This window comes from Gopherus evgoodei, chromosome 18 (genome assembly GCF_007399415.2).
Source record: "Gopherus evgoodei ecotype Sinaloan lineage chromosome 18, rGopEvg1_v1.p, whole genome shotgun sequence".
Taxonomy (NCBI): Eukaryota; Metazoa; Chordata; order Testudines; family Testudinidae; genus Gopherus; species Gopherus evgoodei.
Genome location: NC_044339.1, coordinates 19,924,328 through 19,946,308, shown reverse-complemented (window position 1 = coordinate 19,946,308; position 21,981 = coordinate 19,924,328). Strand labels below are relative to the sequence as shown.

At 44.4% G+C, this 21,981-nt stretch overlaps 1 protein-coding gene across 4 annotated transcripts in view; it reads right to left on the bottom strand.

The window, feature by feature from the left end:
• The window catches only part of AJAP1 (adherens junctions associated protein 1), a 122,015-nt gene extending 105,106 nt beyond the window's left edge, over nt 1–16,909 (bottom strand). For all 4 annotated transcript variants that reach the window (XM_030537762.1, XM_030537761.1, XM_030537764.1 and 1 more), the window contains exon 1: nt 16,460–16,909. In XM_030537762.1, the coding sequence (XP_030393622.1) occupies nt 16,460–16,488 (29 nt within the window). In that variant the 5' untranslated portion in view covers nt 16,489–16,909. The remainder of the gene's footprint in view (nt 1–16,459) is intronic.
• Between the last annotated feature and the right edge of the window lie 5,072 nt (nt 16,910–21,981).

Sequence of the window (21,981 nt, the reverse complement as noted above, 5' to 3'; positions counted from 1 at the left end):
TTTCCTGGGCACTTCTCTCATTAAAAGGACAAATCAATTATGCACTAGAGAAATTAGGCAGGCTTTCTGAGCTGGAACAAGCAAGATTCAGTTTAGGTGCTGAAGAAGAGTGAGAGAGATTCAGACATAGCCACTCCACTGGCTTCAAGCATGTCTGCCCTGGTGCAACAAGGCTATGGATACAAAGATATGGCTACAAAACCAAGGATAGAATATAATAATTACTATTATTATCCATATCACGGTAGTACCTAAGCATAGATCAAGGCCGCATTGTGCTGAGTGCTATACAAACATGTGGCAAAGACAGTCTCTTCTGTACTGAATTTGTATCTAGCAGAAGAAACGTGGTTCATTTACTCCACATAGAACAAGAGGCAGCAGGAACAGGGACACCCTACACAATGCAATGGCTGAACTGTTTGCTAATTGTTTATTATTTATGCAGTGCTATGGGTAAGCATGGGGCTTTCAAAATAAAATTACACAGCTATAATGACCGATGTTGAGAACCCTAGAAACTCCCATGTCAGCCCATTCTGCTGTGCCAGGGAGGTCCTTGTCTGTCCCAATTTCTGCTCTACTGTTGCTCTCATCCCTAAAAGCACAAGTTTCAATGAAAAAAAAAATCTTTGAAGACAGCTGAAACTGCTGACTGCTGATTGTGGCTCATTTCTGGAGAAGTTTTATAGCTCGGTTCTATGTAATAGAAAATGAAAACAAGCTAAAAAGATGGAGAAAAACAAAATGCCTAAGATACCAAGAGCAATCCCCAGGGGATTGGCTCTGACCTCTTCACACAGAGGTCCACAACATTCCTTTAGTGTAAAGCAAGTTCTTTTTCTTCTTCTTTTTTCCCTTTTTGTGGAGAATAGAAATACTCTTTGCCACAGCCATCTTATTACCCACAGAGAAGAAGATCACAGCTACATCTTGGCAGCATGCAGACTTTTGACTAAGGCTATAATGGTTACAGTAACAGCAGGGGTGAACTTCTGCAAGATAAAGGTGAACGTGAATCATCAGAGGCATTATTTTTTCTAAGGAGCATGTTTGTGGGCACAGATGCTGTAAAGTCTAAATGGTAGTCACATATTAGATTGAGCTGCAATTTGTTAAAAAAAAAAGACTTTTGCAAGAAATATAAAACATTTCAAAGAATCCTCTGCAAGGGAAAAGTCCAGGGTCTCAATCCAGCACCCTGATGATGATGATGATGATGATGATGATGAGGGGTTTCTCCTTCCTCATTGCTTTATTTCAAGCTTTACAGTTTATTCAATCTTGTTATTGTTTAATCTCCTCAAGTCACAGATGCAGCCTGACCTCCGCTTCTTGTAGGCATTTCTGTAGGAAAGGGTAGGCTTGCAGGCCACCATTCCTTGCCTTCCATTGCTTCACATTGCTGTGCCTGACACCACTTTACATCTTCTCCCCCCACCCGTGGGGATACATTGCACACACTGCACCACGGAGACACACTGCACACATCACACCAAAGGGACACACTGCACCATAGGGAAACATCACACACACTGCACCACGGGGACACATCGCACCACGGGGACACATTGCACACATTGTACCACAGGGACACACTGCACCATGGGGACACATGGCACACATCGCACCAAAGGGACACACTGCACCACGGGCACACATTGCACGACAGGGACACATTACACCACAGGGACACATCACACACATTGCACCACGGGGGGACACTGCACACATCACACTAAAGGGACACACTGCACCCTGAGGACACATCGCACACATTGTACCACAGGGACACATCGCACCATGGGGACACATTGCACACATTATACCCCAGGGACACACTGCATCATGGGGACACATTGCACCATGGATACACATCACACACACTGTACCACAGGGACACACTGCACCATGGGAACACATTGCACCAGGGGGACAGATTGCACACATTGCACCATAGGGACACATTGCACATTTGCACACATTAGTTCCAGGCATTCATGATGGTGTCACAGTAACTTTCATAGCCATCTGGCTCTTGATTTCGGAAAGTGAAGGCAGCAGTGAAGGTGCTGTTCTTAAGGGCTCACCCCTTGCACCATTGGCTTGTGTGCAACACAAGCTGTGTCCTGTCATAGAGTTCTTCCCTCAAGAATACTCCAAATGCACCAATCTTATACCACTTTAACTCCATTGACTTCAACAGTTACTTCTAATTTACACTGATGTGAGAGGAGAATTAGGCCCCTTGACTGGGCTCTGGTGACAGACTTCACTGTGAACTATGAGCAGGAGCCTAAAATATCCTCCCCATACATGCACTTTTATTTTGACTATATATGTTTGGAGCAAGTTTTACAGGACAACGTGCCCTTGGCAATACTTGGCCAGAAGGGGCTATACCCATGAGTTGAGTAACCAATAGGGACTCCTCCTGAACAAATAGTTCAGTGAAAATGGATAGTTGAATCTTCTCAACCCAATTTTGCTTACATGGACACATCCTACGCTACCATTATGGGAGAATGGACTAAATAATCTAATAGGTCCCTTCTATCTCTAAATCGCTAATCTGTATCATACTGCAGTTTCTGCTACCTGAAAAACTATAGCCTCATCTTGCATTATGGCCGTCACCTCTTACATTCCCTGGGGAAAAAGGGAATAAGGGACTCACTGAAGCCTCGCAGGCCAATGTGAAACTAGTATTGCGTCAATTCCAGCTCCCTCTAAAATACAAGTCCTGCTGAAGAATCCTTGGTCCAGTCTTCTGTACATCACCATCACAATGAAAGTCCAGCTGGTTTGCAATGCTTAAGGGCCTGGACCTTTTCAGTTCAGAGAAGGATGAAAGGAAAATATAATGAATTTAATCCTTTCCTCTTAAAAGCTATTTGTGCTGCCTAGCCTCAAGGTAAAGCCCATAACAAATGTTGCCATTCCATTGCATCAAAACTATCAAAATTAATTTTGGCAGAGAATGCATCACTTTGACTGGAACCCAGAATAAGTTATGAATTTTTCACTTCGTAGAACTTCAGTGCTAAAGAGAAGTACAGAGCCTCTTATAAAGTCAAGGAATAAGGCATGTAAAGCACTCCCCTATTCATTCATGAGAAAACCTATTAAATGTCAACTGCTTGTAGCAAAATGAGCTTATTCCTTTTGGAGATGCAGCTTTTTGAAAATCAAAAATTCCAACATGTGAAGTTCCAAGCAGAGAAAATGTTTATTAAAAACACAGGAGGTTTAGCATAGGGTAAGTGACACACACATGCTCTTCAGAGATTCACAATGTGGCACCTCAACTGGTCAAGTGAAAGTGATTCCAAAGGGGCAGGGGCAGATGTAAATGTCTGATCACACTGCTGAAGAAGCAGGAAATGATTATGCATTCATTTCCTGTTTGCTTCATGGCATTAATCACTGCAGTTTCATTGGGTACTGAAGTGGATGTTCTAATTCATGTCAATTTAGCATTAATTAACACTCCATTATTTAAAGCCTTGTTTGAGAGAAAGGAGGAGGTGACATCATAACACAAGGTCTTGTGTCATTTTAGGGAACTAATTATAGGGAGGCAAACACACCTGGAATAGGTGACTTTGCCAATACCTGTGCACATGGTGTACTAAGCCTTCCATAGCATGCATGATCCTTTCTAGGGGCCTAAGTACAAGGCTGGGAGTCATGAGTTCTAGTCCAAGCTCTGTCACTTATCCTAAATAATAGATATTAAAATGGCAAAACATACAGGTCTATTTGCTCTTAAGCTACCCAGTCATGTCTTGCTTCCTGAAGGGTGATCATCCAGTCCTTGTAACTCCTGAGTGTCACAGTTTCTAATATAGTTACTCAGCTAACCTGCCATTCACATCTCTTATTTATAGAGCTATAAACCAATGCTTGAGAGTTTATCATAGCAATGAGCTTCATAAAGCCTGCTGCTGTAGAAATGTATGTTTTGCTAAAGCGCCCTATAGATGGGAGTGAATGATTGCCGAGAGATTGTGGTTAAATTCCATAAAACCGTGTTTTTACTTGAGTACAATAAAAAGACTAGAAAGTGGCTGCATTAAAGTCTGGGACACACATCTTGGATTTTATACCATTAAAGCTTTATACATTCCAGTCCTCACTCAGGGCCTAAAACTGCCCAGCCTGGGAGCTGCACCACTGACTTCAATGTGTAGGATCAAACCCTCAGTTCCCCTCTTACTTACAGTGTCTCAAACATACTCAGCCCTCCACTCTCTCTCTCTCACACACACACACAATCCCTCTTCCTTCCTTTCTCGCGCAGTCCACGCACACCTTCTGTCACACACACAGCTACATCTGCACAAGCTCCCTTGTGTGCTCATTTCTGCCTGACTGGGGCACACTCACATACATTCACTCGCTCCTTCAGCTCACAAACACAGGCTCACACACACACGCACACACACCATGCCACCACAAACCTTATTCCTTTTGCAAGAGGCTCTTAACTACTGACAGACAGGGCCAGATTCTGAGCTTTTACAGAGCCATTACTCAGGCAAAACTCTCTTGGAGTTTGATAGGGATTTCACTAGCTTAAAGGCTGAGAAACATTTCAGTGTTTGGCTTTGCTGCCCAGCTTCGACACATACATTGCACTGACAGCATTTTGTAGTATGGGCAGTTAAAAACATGCCCAGAGGTAAATTCAATCCATACCCCTTTTCTGCCTGTGCACCACACTTCTCTTGTTGGATGTGTACAGAACCTCCTTCTTCATTACAGAAACATCTTGTAGGCAAGGGCTCCAAACAGGAGGAAACACTAAGAAATGGCATTTAAATCCTATAACAGCAAGCACAAATTCACATGCTGTATTCTGTGAAAAGAGCACTGTATTTATAATTGTTGGTGGTATTACTCATCAGAATGTATTAGGTACCAGCTGCTATTATAAGAAAGAATACAATGTAATTGCCGATGTAATAACATTTCCATAAAATTACGGCTTGTGAGAAAGAGCTTCAGAGCATGGGGTTTTTTTAAAAAAAAATTCACGTTAGGTGACTTGAAAAATAATTCCTCCCTTTGTTATTTATAAGCCACAATTCTTCAGAGAGGGCACTTTTCAGATTAAAGTTGAAAATGAACATTTCTAGGAACAGTGTCAAATGATTTATGCCCAGAGTTGGGGTGGGTTGTTTTTTTTAACCTAAGTTTAATGTCTTCATGATAAGTAGCAAAGAGGGGGTAGGTGCTGCATTGCTCAGGGAGACCAGCAAATCCACATGGTAGCTTTTATCCTCTAACATCAATTCAGTACAAGCCAGCATCTATTGTCCATTATCAGAGAGGAAAGATAGTCCAGTCATTAGGGGCATAATCTGGGACTTCAGACACCTGGGTACAATTTCCTGCTGTTCTAATTTCCTATAGGCCACTGAGCAAGTCATTTAGACCCCGATCCCAAAGATATTTAGGTGTCTAACCTCCACTGATTTGAATGGAAGTTAGGAGCCTAAATATCTTTGAGGATTAGAGCCTTGGTCTCTCCATGCCTAGGGTCTCCATCTGTAAAATGGGGACAATAGCACTGCTCTGCTTCACAGTGGTGTTGTGAGACATTAGACTGCAAGGTACTCAGACACTGCAGTGATGGGAGCCAGCTAAATACATGAAATCAATAGATGTTCAGGTGTCCACACAAAATGTCTGCTGGATCCCATGCAGTGTAGTTGCAACCACGTCGGTCCCAGGCTATTAGAGAGACATGGTGGGACAGGCAGTATCTTTTATTGAACCAACTTCTGTGGGGTGAGAGGGACAAGCTTTCTGTGCAGCTCAAAAGCTTGTCTCTCTCCCCAGCAGAAGTTGGTCCAATAAAAGATATTGCCTCCCCCCAGATCCCAACAGCACCAAAAACAGAATCAAAGCTGGGAACCCAGTTGGCAGTCTGAGTCGAGAGCCAAGCACAGAAAGGGCCGTGCAAACTGAGCTCCATTCTGACTCCTACAGGGGGGTTCTCTCCAGACACAGTCAGAGGCACAGCAGGGCAGAGTATGTAGTCTTGCCTGTGCCCTGGTGACTCCACACCTTCCACCAGCCCTAGAATTCACAAAACAACTTAAAATAAAAAAATAATATAACTGCCATAGGCAATGAAAGGAGAGGGAGTAACAGGGATCAGATTCTGCTCTGATACACCAGAGTAAATCCAGAAAAATCAATGGAGTAGCTCCAATTTAAACCCCTGTAGAATTTAGTAGCTGGTGTATACACCTCTCCAGCGGCTGGCCTGCACAGCAGATCTAACTCAGGTATTTGCCCTCTCTTCACTGATTGTCAGAGAGCCCAGCCTAGGTGGGGAGGGCGGGGCTGGGCTCAGCTGGAGTGGAATAGGCTTTCTGCAGAGGTTATAAGAGAAACAAGCTCAGAAGCATTTCTCTCTGGCTATATGCTGGGCTGGGAGGGTAACCCTGTGCTGAGAAACAGTGTTGTCTTAATGCAGCTGAACCCTGATCTCACAGACTATCTCTTCCCCCTCTCACCACTTGAGCTGTTGCAGGCAATGATAAGATTTGAGGTATCACTCTGGCAGAGGCCATTATCTCTATACTAGCTGGCTCTATTTCTTTTAGATGTTCCTACTGCCTGGGATCATGATTATTTCAGGCACAATTGTGCATCCATCTCTAGCAAGCCTGGTTTCTCTCCCTCTTATTGTTGTTGCTTGGCCTCAGAAATGCTGCATCATTGAGCACGGATAGAAGGAAATGTTAAGGAAATTAATCTCCAATTCCTCCAAATTCCCCTGCATTTGAGGTTCTCCTCTGATGTCTTCATCCCACCTTTGGACATCAGGAGGCTGAAAGGGCTGGCTGGGGAAGGAACTTAAACTCTCTTTTGCCATATGCTCTGTACTCCTTATAGTTACTCACACATCCTGAAACTTGTAACTAGCATTACAAATTCACCAAGTAACTAGCCTGAGCCAGCACCTGAGATCATTAAAATCCACAGGGAAATCACAGGCAAACCAACCACTATCTACTAATCCTTCCTGTTAGCTATGAAATGTTTTCCTTGGAAAGGGGCCTTCCAAATGAAATATTAGTCTTCAAACCCTTGAAGAAAAGATTTTTCTTACTGCTTGGTTCAGGTGACTCTCCAGACCTCCAGTATCACACACTGCAACAACAGATCATGCTCTCCTTATGTACCAAGGTTTCTCTTTAAATAATCTTTGAAAGAGAAGAATAGAAGGACTGAGGCTCTCCTGAAATTGCAGGATGTCTATTATTTGGAGTATAAAGGGATGCTCCCAGAGTGTTTTCTGGAGACCTGGTTCCCTGGAGTTAGAAGGGGGAACAGCCAGAACATTGAGGCAGAATTGCAGATGTCAGTGCTGGACCCAGGTGGTTGCTGCTGGGGGCAGGGAACTGGGAGGTTTAATTTAGGAATAAAACTAAGGAGTTGAGGGGAAGATATAGGTCCATTTAGTCCTGTCTCTGACAGTGGCCAGTACTGTGTGCTTCAGAATAAGGGGCAAGAAATACCGCAGTAGGCAGATGTGGGATAATCTCCCCCTTGGAGGTCTCATACTAACCCCTAATAGCCAGAGGCTGGTGTAAACCCTGAAGTATGAGGTGAGGAGTCCATGGAAGGAGTAATGGAAGAAGGAGTCTGTCAGGAAGGTCCCAAAGTTTTGCTAGCAGGGCCCGAGACTTTATGCTCCTAAACCCCCTACATATTTACTCTTTGCTCAGTGTTCCAGGGGAAGCTGACAAAGACCTCAAGCACCTCACTAATATGAGCTGAGGGCAAATTTCTTTCCTACTTTGTAGTTATCACATTCAACCCTGTGGCCAAATACTATGGTGACTGGGTACGTTAGATACACCTTGAGAGACAGATGAGATTAAATTAAATAGCATCATTCTTCACTGCTCAATATTCAATCCCATTTTATACCCTGATACACCCACTGATACCTGTCTTCCGGGTTTTCTTCATTTCCAGTAATGTGGAACCTGTTAGGCCAGAGAAGCTCTGAGCCAAGGAATTCCAAAGGGTAATCACCTTCAGGAGAAAGAAAGCCAAAAGAGACCTTTTCTTTAAAGGGTACCATGCACCTTGGTTGTACATTGTGTTTATTTCAGAAATGTTTGTATGCTCCCTTGTGTAATTGTCATAAACAGATATCTAAGGGTTAATGTCTCTTTCACCTATAAAGGGTTAACAAACTGTGACCTGCAAACACCTGACCAGAGGACCAATCAGAAGACAAAATACTTTCAAAGCTCATGGAGGGAAGCTTTTGTTTGTGGGTTTGGGGTTTGGTTTTGTTCTCTCTGGGTCATGGACGGGACTAGAGGTGCAACCAGGTTTCTGCCAATCTCCCTGCTACAGTCTCTTATCTATTCAGAATTTTAAGTAAGAAAAGGCAGTCATAGTCTTTTAATTTGTTTTTTGTTTCATTTGCATATGTGTACTTGCTGGAAGTAGCTTACATTGTGTTTCTGCTGGAGAAAGTTTCTTTCTATTGTTTATAGTTGAAAGACCCTGTAACTTTTTACCATCTAAAGTGCAGAGATAAACCTTTTACTTTTTCTTTCTTTCTTATTAAAGTTTTGCTTTTAAGACCTGTTTAATTTTTTTTCTCCTAGTTAAGGTTCAAGGGGATTGGTGGGGAGAAGGGAAGGATAAATTTTCTCTTTGTGTTATATTCACGCAGCTTGTATTGCCTCTGGGTGAGGGGGAAGGTAACACTCCTCTCGGTGTGGTGATTCAAGAAGTTGAATCAGGCGATCTCCTAGTGTTCCCAGGGCAGGAAGGAGCTGGGAGGAAGAAGGGAGGGGGAAGGGAATGGCTTATTTCCCTTTGTTGTGAGACTCAAGGAATCTGGGTCTTGGGGTCCCCTGGGAAGGTTTTGGGGGGACCAGAGGGTATCAGGCCCTAAAAATTCCTGATTGGTGGCAGCCTATCAGATCTAAGCTGGTAATTAAGCTTAGGGGAATTCATGCTAGTACCCATATTTTGGACGCTAAGGTCCAGAATTGGGAATTATACTTGACAGTAATGGCAACCAATGCTGCTAATATAAATTGTGTTTTCTTCCATATCACTCATTTTCACTCTTTTACTTAGTAAACCTCATCACAAAGGATCTGCTTTCTAATACTCTTGTGCACCTTAGAGAAACTGAGATGTTTATGTTGTTGGGTCAGAGATGAACTGCAGAGTCTGCTTGAAAACAGTTCATTCCTAGAGGCCCTGTAATACTAAAACCACACAGCCCTTCCTCTGTATTGTTTAATTAAAATATTTCCCAGAATTATTGAATACATTCTGCAGGAAGAAGAATTTCTATTATTTTCTAGTTCATGATCTATCTATCTATCTATCTTAGGATTTTACAGTGCCACCCATCGCCACAGTGTCTGAGCACGTATCTCTTAATAGAGATGTACTAACCAGCTTAAAGCCATTCCAAGAAAATGCTCGGAGGCAGGTTTTAATGCAGAATTGACTAGTGCAGATGCTGAGACCCGAGAAGAAATTGATAAAAGCTGGAAAGTAGTAGAGATTCAATGCCAGGCAAAATATCAATTCAGAAAGAATCCCCCTAAAACTAAAATTAATCTTGAAGGATAAAGGTGGGTAAATCTCCCACAGTTAAGTTCAGGCAACAGAGATTGAGTTTAAACCTCTCAGTAGTCCAAATTCCATCAACATCTTTCAGAGCAAAATTAAATTAAGTGTATTCCTATCAAAAGAAATGTCAGTTGTAACCATCAAGCTCTATAGCAGAGGTCAAAATAAAATGAAAGTCAAAAGAAATATGCATTGCTGTTCTTTTTCTTTAAAGGGACAGTTGGGTTCAGATGTTTGTCTTATAGCTATTTATAACTGGTAACGTCTTTAGTGCAGTAACCAGGAACTCAGCACTTTCAGACAAATCAGGCTTCACTGGGCACCCAAAACCACTGGTCACTTTTGAAAATCTTAGCCATGATCTCTCTGTGTCACCATGCATAAAATGGGAGATGTTCATCTCTGGGACTATTTAGTGTGCAGTACTGGATGTTTAGAGCCAGGTCCAAAGGAAAAACAAGAAAAAGCCTTCCTCCTCCATTCCTACCAGGTTTCTTTTGAGTGTCAGCACCCAGTTTAAAGACCCAAGAGGGGCTTGCCAAGCTGGGACTTGGAGATATTGAGATGTCTGAATTCCACCACCTATCTTAGATTGTGGATCCATTCTCTGGGTTGGTTCTGGGCAAGACAGTTTGTTTTGTTGAGGGGGCAGGGCAGAAGGAGTTCTTTCTATAGTATCCAAACTGGACTAGTCTTTTTTTTTTTTAACATTAGGGTTGGCAGGGACCTCAGGAGGTATCTAGTCCAACCCCCTGCTCAAAGCAGGACCAACCCCTAGACAGATTTTTACCCCCATTTCCTAAATGGCCCCCACAAGGATTGAACTCACAACCCTGGGTTTAATAGGCCATTGCTCAAACCACTGAGCTATCCCTTCCCCTTTGCTTTACTGTAAACTGTTTATCATCACTCCTAACTAATTACAGTAATGCTTTCCTCCTTTCTGTATGATACCTGCACACTAGAACCGTGTCTTCCATTCTTCCAGGCTGTGCATATTTAATTCCCTTAATATTTCCTCCTAGTCAGTCTCCTATCAGCTCTATTTAAAGGTGTAAGCATATTTTCATAATGCATCTCAGACATGCCCAGAGCGGCCACATATACCCTATAAAGCTGCTGAGTGAGGCAGCTCAGCTCGTTTCTCTCCACTGCTTGTATACATACATAAACGCACTGGGTCACAGTGAGGCCTCTTGGGCCAGACTTCAAACAGAAAAATTGAGATCAGGCATACCGTCAGCTTTCCGAGCTAATCTTTACAGCCGTTTAGACTCTGCTTGCACGTTACCCTTTGAAGAAAATTTAGCAATGACTTAGTTTAAACATATGACTGTTATATAAGGCAAACTGAAACAGTACTGTGCAAAAGCCCAGAGCTGATGGGCAGCCAGTTGATCATTCTAACATCACATTTATCCATACAACAATCCAAGATATCATTTTTATGGATACAGATGAGCTACAGTGCACTCTTCCAAAAGACGGCTTGGGGAAATCTAGGAATCAGTGGGTTATTGTGTAAGCGAACGTTGGACTGGCAAGTAGCCTTTCTAGGGCCAGCATTTTAGGATAGCACTCAGGCATGTCTAATGCAGAAATCACTGCTGCTCCATGGTTCAGGCATAGGAGAGAAATGCAAGCTGGACCCCTCCCTGGAGAACACAAGGTACAATCTCTACGAAGCTCCTAGACGCTCTCAGCCTAGGAAGCAGGCGCTCCAGAATAAAAGCCTCCAAAGCCTCTGCAGGATGAGGTTCCTGTTCAATGACTCAGCCAGCTTCCCAGCTATTGCTCTGTTGAATACACACAATAAAAGGCAGTACTGTGATGATTCCAATATTATTACAACAATTATTCATACCATTGGGAAGAGGGGTGTTAATATCAGCACATCTCCCTTTTTCTCATCTGTGAAATTGCTGCCTGTTACAAGGTATGAACTGCTGCATAAAAGTGCAGTTTATTCAAGTATTATTGTAGCTGATAACTATCATACTCACTTACACTAGATGAATTTCTGTGGCAATCAATTCATCCAGCAACAGCTTACTGGGACTCAGACACGGCATGGATTTACTAGAAGTGAAAACCTCTTTAGTGGAAACCATTAACTCCCACTATTTGGTATTCACATTAGCACTGAGAATGCAAGGTTCCCATTTTTGATGGCTGGCTGAATCTATGTGAACTTGATGTGAGAAATGCACATTAACTTTTTGTTTCAGCACCAACTATAGTGCCCATAAAGTTATCGCAACACAAATATGCCAGGTTATATGCTTTTAGTGACTTGTTTTACATAACCAAAGGGAAACTGCAAGCAACATGTTTGTTTATACCACCAACAGGTTTTGATCTGAAAATGCTGTAAAGACTATGCAATATTATTTAAAATATCCCATTTCCACCCAAAGAAGGAACGTTCACAGCTATAGCTAAAAGAAAAAAGAGCTAATATGTGAAATTCCAATTTTGTTGGATTTATACATACATAACTGCAGTCCAATTTACCATAGGACAATCACATTTCTGGACATGGCACTATAGATCATGTCTCTGAGTGGGATGGGATGGATCAGGGTAGTTGCAGAGCTGGTCAGGATAACAACTAACAATGGAAGCTCTCAGTGGCTGGGAGGAAATGAGAAAATTGTTAAAAGAGGTTGAGTTTCTTGAGGATCACTCACTCTCTCTGCCCAGAAGAATTTTGGAAGTGGAAAGTTCCCATTTTAAAAAATGGAGAAGCTAGAAATGAAGATAAACTAGAGTTAAAAGTCTAGGAGTTAGTTTTGTTCCTACTTGCTTTAGGAGCTACAGACACTGCAGCTTTGCCCTTGGAGCAGGAGATATCAGTTTATTGGGGGACCAGAGAAACATCCCTCTGAGTCATCAGGGTCTAGAGGGGGAGAAAGTACTGGGGCGAGCTGGGAGCTGGAAGAATCTTTCACTTTTTTTGACGTTGCTTCCCTAGTGGCTCTTCAAGGAAAATGAGAAAAATTACAGGGGAAAGGTCAGAAATAAAGCCTGAACATAATTAGAGTTGAAGTGGAAGCTGGGGAGAAAGGCTACAGCAGCAGAAAAGGTTAGGAGTAAAGTTACTTGTTATCTCTTATTAAAAATAAAACAGAGGGAGAGAGAGAGAGAGCTGATAAGGCCAAGCGGGGACTACAGTTCCGAGGAGATGGAAATGTGTGTGGGACTCCAGAGGAATAACAAAGGAATCCCTAAAGTGATCAGGAGAGGGAAGTAATAGCCAGGGCTTTCCTGTTTACAGTTTAAGGCTTAAGCACTGAAGAACACAGGTCTGCGATGTTTCCGTGAGTATTGTCTTCTGCAAATTCCAGCATGACACCACAACCCTGCCTACTTCATTTTTGCCTTCACCTTCTAGTCAATTCAAGTTGGGAGAAGCGATGAAAAATATCTTTCATACTTGACCGAGCAGTAATTCCATAGGGTCATTGTGGACACAATTTGAATATCACAGACAAATTAAAGACCTCCTCCTTGCTACTAAACTGCATCTCCCTCACTGATTGATTGTGACAGCCTGAAGATGCTTGAAGGGCTGGGATATTACAATAGGTGCAGGAAGACAGACTTGTGGGCAGAGGGCAGGAGATGCAGTCAAAGGTGCATGACACATTTATTGGGCAGCTGGCTCTTGAATTAATCAAGTGGCTGTCACCACCCCAGATATAGTGGGTGGCTGTGTATATATTAACCTCATGATAAGAAACAGAGCTCGGGGAAAATAATATAAAATATATAAAAATAAACAAACAATAAAACCTCTCCATACTCCAGAGCTTAAGTGAGAGCTTGATTAAAAGTCAGTGGGCAGTTCTCTCTCTTAGGGCCTGGTTCCAAACCCAGTGAAGTCAGTGGGAAAGCCCCCATTAGCATCGAAGGGCTTTGGATCAGATGTTTACGGTCTCTGATATCCTAAACACAGCTCCCTCAAAATTCAGTCCACATTGCCTACTTTGTTGGCCTCTCCAGGCTCAAGGCTCATCATCAACAAAAAAAAGCCCCGTTCCTGATGAGACCAGGACTGTGCTACAGACACACAGTGACTAAGTGATGGAAAAGACCTCTTGTCTCATGTTATCAATACCCCTGCTAGATTAGGATTGTTCACTACCTTCATCTCAACCTGTCCATTTCAGCAGCCTCACAGCCCCCCCTCCCCCGGTTTTCAATTGCAATTGACAGCTGCGGAGCACAATTTTATAAGTAATTTGTACTGGTGCTATACAGCAAAGCAAACCATCATGCAAAGGGCAGCAAGCTGGAATGAGCAGAGAACTCTGTCCAGCAGACACCTGGACCCACAGCTCCCTACAGCAAGAGACTGGAAGAGGCTATGTGACTGTCCCACCAGGAAAATAAAAACATACACCTTAATAACGTTCTTCCAAGCAGCTTATTTCTGTGACTTAAACTCTACCTTACCCATTTGACCAAAATCATAGTACAATCCTCTTTAATTTAACGTACTCTGTCTTGCTGGGAATCATAGAGCAACGTAGTATTCTTCACTGGTCATTTTTTCTATATTGCCACTTTAAATTTAACCCCACTAAAGCACAATGAATGTAAAAAAAATTAATGATTCTTTTAATTATTCAAACAGCAGCAGAAAGAATTATGCTTTTGCTTCCTATATGCAGCATCATAGTAAGAACAAAACTTCAGCCAGATGACTTTGCAGCAGTAATAGAAATGTGTTACATAACACTTAGATTCTGTTCCCCTTGAATTGTAGTTCTTGATTAATCTAAAATTTGCGCCCATCTGTCTGTCTGTCTGTCTACTTACCTCCTTTCCTACCAGCAGTAATCATATGATACCTTTCACCGTACTAAAGAAACACCTGGAAGCATTGCAAGTTTTCTGATTACGGCTTCAAGAGTTCATAGAAAACAAGGGGCAGAAGGCAAAGCACTGAGCAAATTAGACACTAAATTTGACAGAGGATCAGTGAGATTGAATGAGCATTTCCATTTTGTCTGGAACAAAGACTAGGTAGCGTCTGTATGAGTACTTCTCTGAAAGTAGACAAGCCGTCTGGATTCACCCTCGTCTGGATTCACACTCAACTCAAATCCAACCTCAGCATGTTCATTATTTAACTCTTTAAAAGGCCCATCATAGCTGCTTTTTTTCTCCTTTGTGAAAGCACAATCTGTGTGAAAAGGCCTTTATTTAGTACAGTTCAGTGACATAGATTTGCTAAATGTTGCCAAATATGCTCATTGGAATGTTCACTGCAACACTGCACCTTATGTCCTTCCAAAGTGACAGGAAAACTCCCACATAATTCTACATCAGGTTAATAATATCTTGATACAATAAACCAACTGACGTCTACTCTTCCATAGAAACTTCCTGGAGTATTTTACAAGATTAGGATTTTACTTCTGCATTATAAAGAGTGTGCTATTAACCACTGCTCTCAGACTTATACATATATCAGTCTGAGAATAATGGTTAATGCACACATACACACACACACACCAAAACAGACACTTGAGTCACATAGCTTTGCAATGAATCTCCATCATCATTCACTGGATTTGGAAAGATTTTAGCGGAGGTGGGAGCTTGCTCATAAAATCTGGTTCCTTTTCCTTTCTTTCTCTGTGCAAAGCAAGAGTCTAGAGTGCATCCCAGTGGAGAGACATAAGAAAAACACATTTGCTTTCACAGTTTCCCCCCATCACTCTACAGAGAATATCAAAACGTTCACTCTCCAAGGAACACAAATACTTGCACATAGAAATTAAGCCTTCAATACAGCTGGTACCACTTATCCTTAGCATGTCTGATGTTCATCAGCACTTGTAATTTATATATGTGTGTAAATACTGCATACCTATATGCAGAAATCCTTTTATCAGCTTAATATCTGAATCCCAATGATTTATTTCACCGGATCACTTTAGAGGCAAGAGAGAGAATTGTTTTCTTCTTCCCTTCTTAAAAGATGATGCACAGGGAGATACTTGCATGCTAGAGTTATTTTATTATACAGCTCTATTCATCCACTGTTTCCTTCTAATTAAAACATACAAATACAAAAATATATCAAACAAAGATGTCTGTATATATGCTTCCATGTGTACTTACAGACTGTTGCCTACACATCTGTACAACCTATGCAGTATATTCATGTGTATATACAGACATGGTTATTTACAAACAGATAGTTATACAGACACACGCATTAACCGAGTGCAGTTTTCAGCCAGTATCACTGCAGCCATCAGCATGTTGATAAAACCTCTATGTTTTTATATCTCTGTGTATACGCATACTTTTGTAAGGACATCCTCAATGTGCTTGGAGAAGGTATTTTCTTGGTGCGTGGAGCGCGCCTATGTAGAACTATATAATGACAAGGATGCATAGATTGAAATACACTGGTTCCACATACCATTGCATGTTCATACTCAGTCCCCCAGTACAGGAATCTGGTCCTACTAAAGTTCCAATGATAGGGCAAACCAGATCAACACTTCGGCTGAAAAGTAACTACTGACCATGGTTGGCAGTGTCAGGTCTAATCCTTAGCTAAACCGATTTCTCTACCATGTATCGATTCACCCAGCACTCCGCAAGAGAAAATGCCCTACAGACCGTAGCCTGGCGAAACTAAACGGAGGAAGCAAAAGGTCATTTCATCTTGTACAATCCACGCCAGCTACAGGACAAAATGTCTACAAATGCGATCCCAGGCACCCAGCTACACAAACTCAGGAGAATCAAAAATCAACCGGGGGGGCGGGGGAGGGGAAGGTGCCCTCGAGCGGCTTACCTGATTGCTAAAAGCTGTTTTATCCACATTGTCACGTTTCAAATATTTTAGGATCAGATCTTCATCTCCCCAGCCATTTGTGCCGCCCCGAGGTTACACAACAGGTTCCCAGCCAGGGCTGTCGGCGGCGGCTCCTTCCTGCGCTCTGGGTGGCTGGCAAGCTGGCTACAGGGGGGAGTGCTCCATGGCAGCTGGCAGCCCGCTCAGCGGGCTGGACGCGTGGCGGCGGCTGGGCACCAAGACATCCCCGCGGAGACTCACCCGGCGCGGGGCTCGGGGCCGGCAGGGAGGGAGGGAAAGAACCCGGGGCAGGCGGGACGGCTGGCGAGCCCCGCTCGGCTGATGCGCCCCCGGCTCCTGCCGGCGAGCAGCGGGGAGGTGTCTAGCCGGAGAGACCGGGGCAGAGCTCTCCTGCCCGGGGTGTCAGCTCGCTCTCCCCCGCCAGGCACCAGCCAGCCCCATGTGCACCGAGCCGCCTCTGGGCTGGCGGGCGCCCGGACAGGCTCGCCAGGTGCCTAGCCCATGGGGGGCGGGCTCGCAGGGCCGCGGAGCTGCCGGGGCAGGCGGCAGGGTCTCGGTGTAGCCCGCGCGCTCCCCCGGCCGCTCTGCACCGCCCGCCTCCCGGGCAGCGGGTCCCAAGTCCGCGTGGGCCAGCCCCGGCTGACGTCACTCGCCCCCTCCCCCCGCCGGAGGATGCTGAACCCCGTTAGCAGCAGGACCCCGCCGCCCCCAGCGACACCCACCCGGCCTCGGGGGCGAGCTGCGTTAGGGTCTGCGCCGCTCCGCCTCGGGGAGTGCCCGGGGCCTTGCACTGGGGGGACACCGAATGGGGGGGGCGTGAGGACTGGCATGGTTATGCAGTGCAGGGTAGGGCGTGGGCGTGCAGTGGTTTGGGGGGTGTGGGAGAGGGGGTTGCGTAGGGGATTGCAGGGTGTCTGGGGGTTGCAGTACTAGGGGTACTTAGGGGATTGGAGTGCATCTGGGGGGTTGCAGTACTGGGGGTACTTAGGGGATTGGAGGGTGTCTGGGGGTTGCAGTACTGGGGGTACTTAGGGGATTGCAGGGTGTCTGGGGGTTGCAATACTAGGGGTACTTAGGGGATTGCAGGGTGTCTGGGGGTTGCAGTACTAGGGGTACTTAGGGGATTGCAGGGTGTCTGGGGGTTGCAGTACTAGGGGTGCATAGGAGATTGCAGAGCATATGGGGGTGCACTACTGGGGTGCATAGGGGATTGCAGCGCATCTGGGGGGTTGCAGTACTAGGGGTGCAGAGGGGAATGCGGTGGGGTTGCACTACATAGGGATGCATGGGGGATTGCAGTGTATATGTGAGGGGGCGGGTTGCAGGGCCTGGGGGGTTATGCTGTGCGGGGTTACAAGGCAGGACACGGGGAGGGCGATTGCACTGCCTGACAGTTTATCCCGAGGTCTGTGCCGACACCGGCTCCTTTCAATCAACCTCCCTTTAGCTGTCCAGGAGCTAGGGAGGGCTGGGATTGGAGCGCGTGATAGTGTTTCCATGGCAACTGGGAGGCTTGTGGAGGAGTGGAAGTTTCCCACCTGGTCCCCAGTGCAGCAGGGGGATGAAGGGGCTGGTTAGGAGTGAGGTGGAGGGAACTGAAGGGGGGCAGAAGGACTGCCTGGGCACTGTGTTGGGGCTGCACGACTGGGAAAGGGCAGAGGGATGGATGCAGTTGGGAGTCACCCTTGCAGACACATGCTCATACTTAATTTGCACATCAACTTCTTCGTCCAGCAGCTGCCAGTGCCTGATGCTTCAGAGGAGGATGAGCAGTGCGCTGAGCCAGTTGTGCATTATTGTACATAGTGCCGGACTTGTGTCTTGGCCACTTTGGCAATCACAGGACATGTGATGGCCCTGGTCCTAACTGCATACCAGGGAATGACATTTCGGGTCATAAAATCCCTCATCCTTTTGTAATCTGCAACCACAATAATTTCCACAATCTCCTTTTGTGGCAGTGAATTCCATAGGTGGGTAGGCACTGTTATGGTTTCATTTGCCCCCATTGGAAGCATGATAAAAGGCAGGACAGGATTACTGGACTGACCACAATAGTCTAATGTGGTATGTTCCAATTTTGAAAATTGCTTCTCCAATAATCCAGAGAGATCAATAAGCAATGGCACTTCTGATCTATGACTTCACTGGAGAAGGGATATATTATATTCAGTACCTAGTGTCTCTAGGGCACTGAAATATGCCCTGCTTCTGGTGAGGGTGATGGAACAATAGTCAGAGCACTACCACTGACCAACAGCAAGTGTTTTAACAACCATGTTTTGCATAACTGTTCAAAGCAGGTTGAGACAATGGTGGTTAAAATGCTGTATTCTTGTCTATGGTAGAGTTCAGGGAGGGGGTGGGGGGGACAGAATTTACTGCTTTCAGCAGACCTGGGGAATGTTTCAGAAGAAAGACTAGATTAGAATTCTGTGTATTTTACTAAACAACTCCCCTGCCCATGGACTTGGGAAACGTGGGTTCATTGTGCCAGGTGAGATGGTTTCCCCATCACTTCTGTTTGTCTGTCACTGAGTCCATCAGTGTAACATAAAGACCATGCTTTCTGAGTACTGCCATTGTGGCTGAAAAACTTGTGAAATGATACTTTATTTAGTACTTCAATGAAAGAAGGTGCATCCATGCCCTGCAATCAAGTTTATGTATTTATTTAGTTGTATATAAGCTGTCATAATGTTGATTTCTTTTAATCCCCTAGTCAGAGGGTGTCTCCCCACAATGAAATGTAGTGCTGTTGAAGTAACTTTCTGTTCTAGGGCACGGGAAGTGGATACATTTTTTATCTGTGCTTTGAAAGTACTGAAGACCAAGATATGCCAGCAGCTTGTAGGGGAGGAGCAGCAGGCTGCTTTACTTATGGCACTTCCTCATTTAATTCAATACACTTAGAGCATGGTTGCGTTGTGGGAGGGGAGATGTTCTACACAACGCTTCACAGCTTGAGTCTGTCGTACATGCAAATACCAGTGGAGTATGTAGGCTACAATAAATACCACAGCTGGCTGCACAAGCAAACACAGACTCAGGTGAATGAGATACAATGAACATCCTTTTTCGCCAAATCTTGATTTTCAAAATCTGAACCTGTATAATTGATGATGTGGTAGAGGTGCCAAGCAAATGCCACCTATTTGCCTCTCAGAGCAGCTCCAAAGAGTCCTTCTGTTCTTTCAGTCTGACAGAACAGAGCCTGGCAACTCTGCTGCTGCTCTGGGAAACAGTTCTGGTCCAAGAGGTGGCGTTGGTATGAGCAGAAGGATATTTCCAGTGAAACAGGCTTTGGCCTTATCTACATGGGGACACTCAGGAAAATTAATCTAAATTCACCAAAACTGTGAATGTAAAAATGCATTAAACCACATTACAACCATGTGTGGTCGCTCATTCAGAATTTAAGTGGCCTCAATTCAGTTTGACCACTTTAATTCTGAATGAGAGTGTCTATTCTGGGATCTAATATTACACCTCTACCCCGTTATAACTCCACACGATATAACATGAATTCGGATATAATGCAATAAAGCAGTGCTCCAGAGGGGCCAGGCTGCATGCTCTCGCGGATCACATCAAGTTCGATATAACGCGGTTTCACCTATAACGCAGTAAGATTGTTTGGCTCCTGAGGACAGCGTTATATCGAGGTAGAGGTGTATTTATTTATTTGTATGATCGTAGTGCCTAGGAGCCTCAGTCCTGGACCTTGACCCCATTGTGTTAGGTGCTACACAAACACAGAACAAAAAGAAATAGAAAAGGACCAAAGGACAAGATGAAATCTGCAATGTAACTGAGAAGGTGTCATACAAAGAAGCGTCATATGTAGCAAACATTTTTTCAGACAGACAAGAGGTTACTTCAGGAGGAAGAAAACCAGTTCAGATAAAAGGAGTAACATTAATCTTCATCCAGAACCCAAAGTGAACTGAATTTAAGTGTTATCTTGTATTTGAAAAAGTCCAGTGAAGTTTTATTATCTTTACTACAATTAATAAATGTCTTGCACTGAGATGGGCTAACCCATATGCTCTCCTGTTACAATACCCCCCAAAGATCTCAAAGTGCTTTATAAACATCTCCATTTTTCAGTGGGGTAAACTTAGGCACAGAGAGGGGCTATGACTTGCTTACAGTTATAAAGTGAATCAGTGGCAGCGCTGGAAACTAAGAGTCCTGGCTCCTGACATCTGGGTCTGACCACATTCCTGCCAAAACCCATGTGTCTCTGCATTTGCTAGTTCCATCCGTGACCAGAATCTGCACATACACTCTCAGGGGAGGGTTCACGGCTCTGGAAATCACTCCCTTGCCCTGCCCCCTTGGTCAGGCAGAAAAACATGAAATATGACGAGACTTGCTGTAAAATTGCGAGAGCTGGCAACTCTGTCATGTAATGCTGAAGGGAAATGTTGGAACCATCAGGATGAATGCAAGTGGAGTACAAATGGGCTGGGAAGGTGAAATCCATCAGTGACCACCGCGGGTAGGGCTGAGATCTGCAGCACTGTCCTCCTCACCCTCCAGAGACACTCCTGGGCCTCTAAGCCGATCCATGGCCTGGTAGAGAGATCACAACCCCTCCACACCACTTGTGCTTGGAGACCACTTACTCCAAATAAATTTGAGGTATAAATATAGAGCTTGAGGGCTCTCCCTGGTCTGCCCACTCCCTACACAGGAGAACCTTTCTATAGCCTGCATGTACAGCTGCTCCCCGACTGTCCTGCCCTGCAACTCCAAGATAGGATTAAGTAGTGCCAAACTTTTTGGACTGGACTCCCAGCCCAGACCACAGTTTCAGGCTGTGTATTTAAAACCTGGTTCCAACCCCTGCCCCTGCTCTGCCTACCCTTCCCCCAAAGTCTTGCCCAACTAATAAAAATTGTTCTTGTGGCGTCATTTTCTCTGCTATTAACTGTCATTTATTGTCCTCTGGAAAAGTCTCAGACAACATCAAAAGCTCACTACTGTCAATAGAGACTGCAACTGAGTGGAAAAACTGATTGTGGAGCAATGGAGAACATGGGTGTGGGTGGCCCAGCGTTTACTGAGCAGCTGCTCGCTGCAAAGTGCAGCACTGCTATGTTTAAACTCTGCTCAGCCTGGGAGAAAGAAAAAGAGTCAAGATTTCAGAGCCTTGCCAGCCGCTCTCACAGGGATCACACCTGCATTTGCACTTCTTGGTTCTGCCAGAGACTGGGAGAGGAAAGGCCAAAAGCCACTGTTCCCACCAGTCGCTGAACCAGTTTTCAGGTAGTGGTGGAAGTCTCCCAAATAAGCCGATTTCTCCCAAGAGTCCCAGCTCCAAGGGACAGGAAGAATCAGCCAAGTTTCCTTCAGAAAATCTCAGCTACCTGTGTATTTTTTCTTCATGTTTATTTAAAAACCAGTGGATTGTTTAAACCAAAAACAAAGTTATTGGCAAATGCTTCAATCATCTTAAGACATGTTTGATCCTAGCTTGAAATGGCCTCTTTATT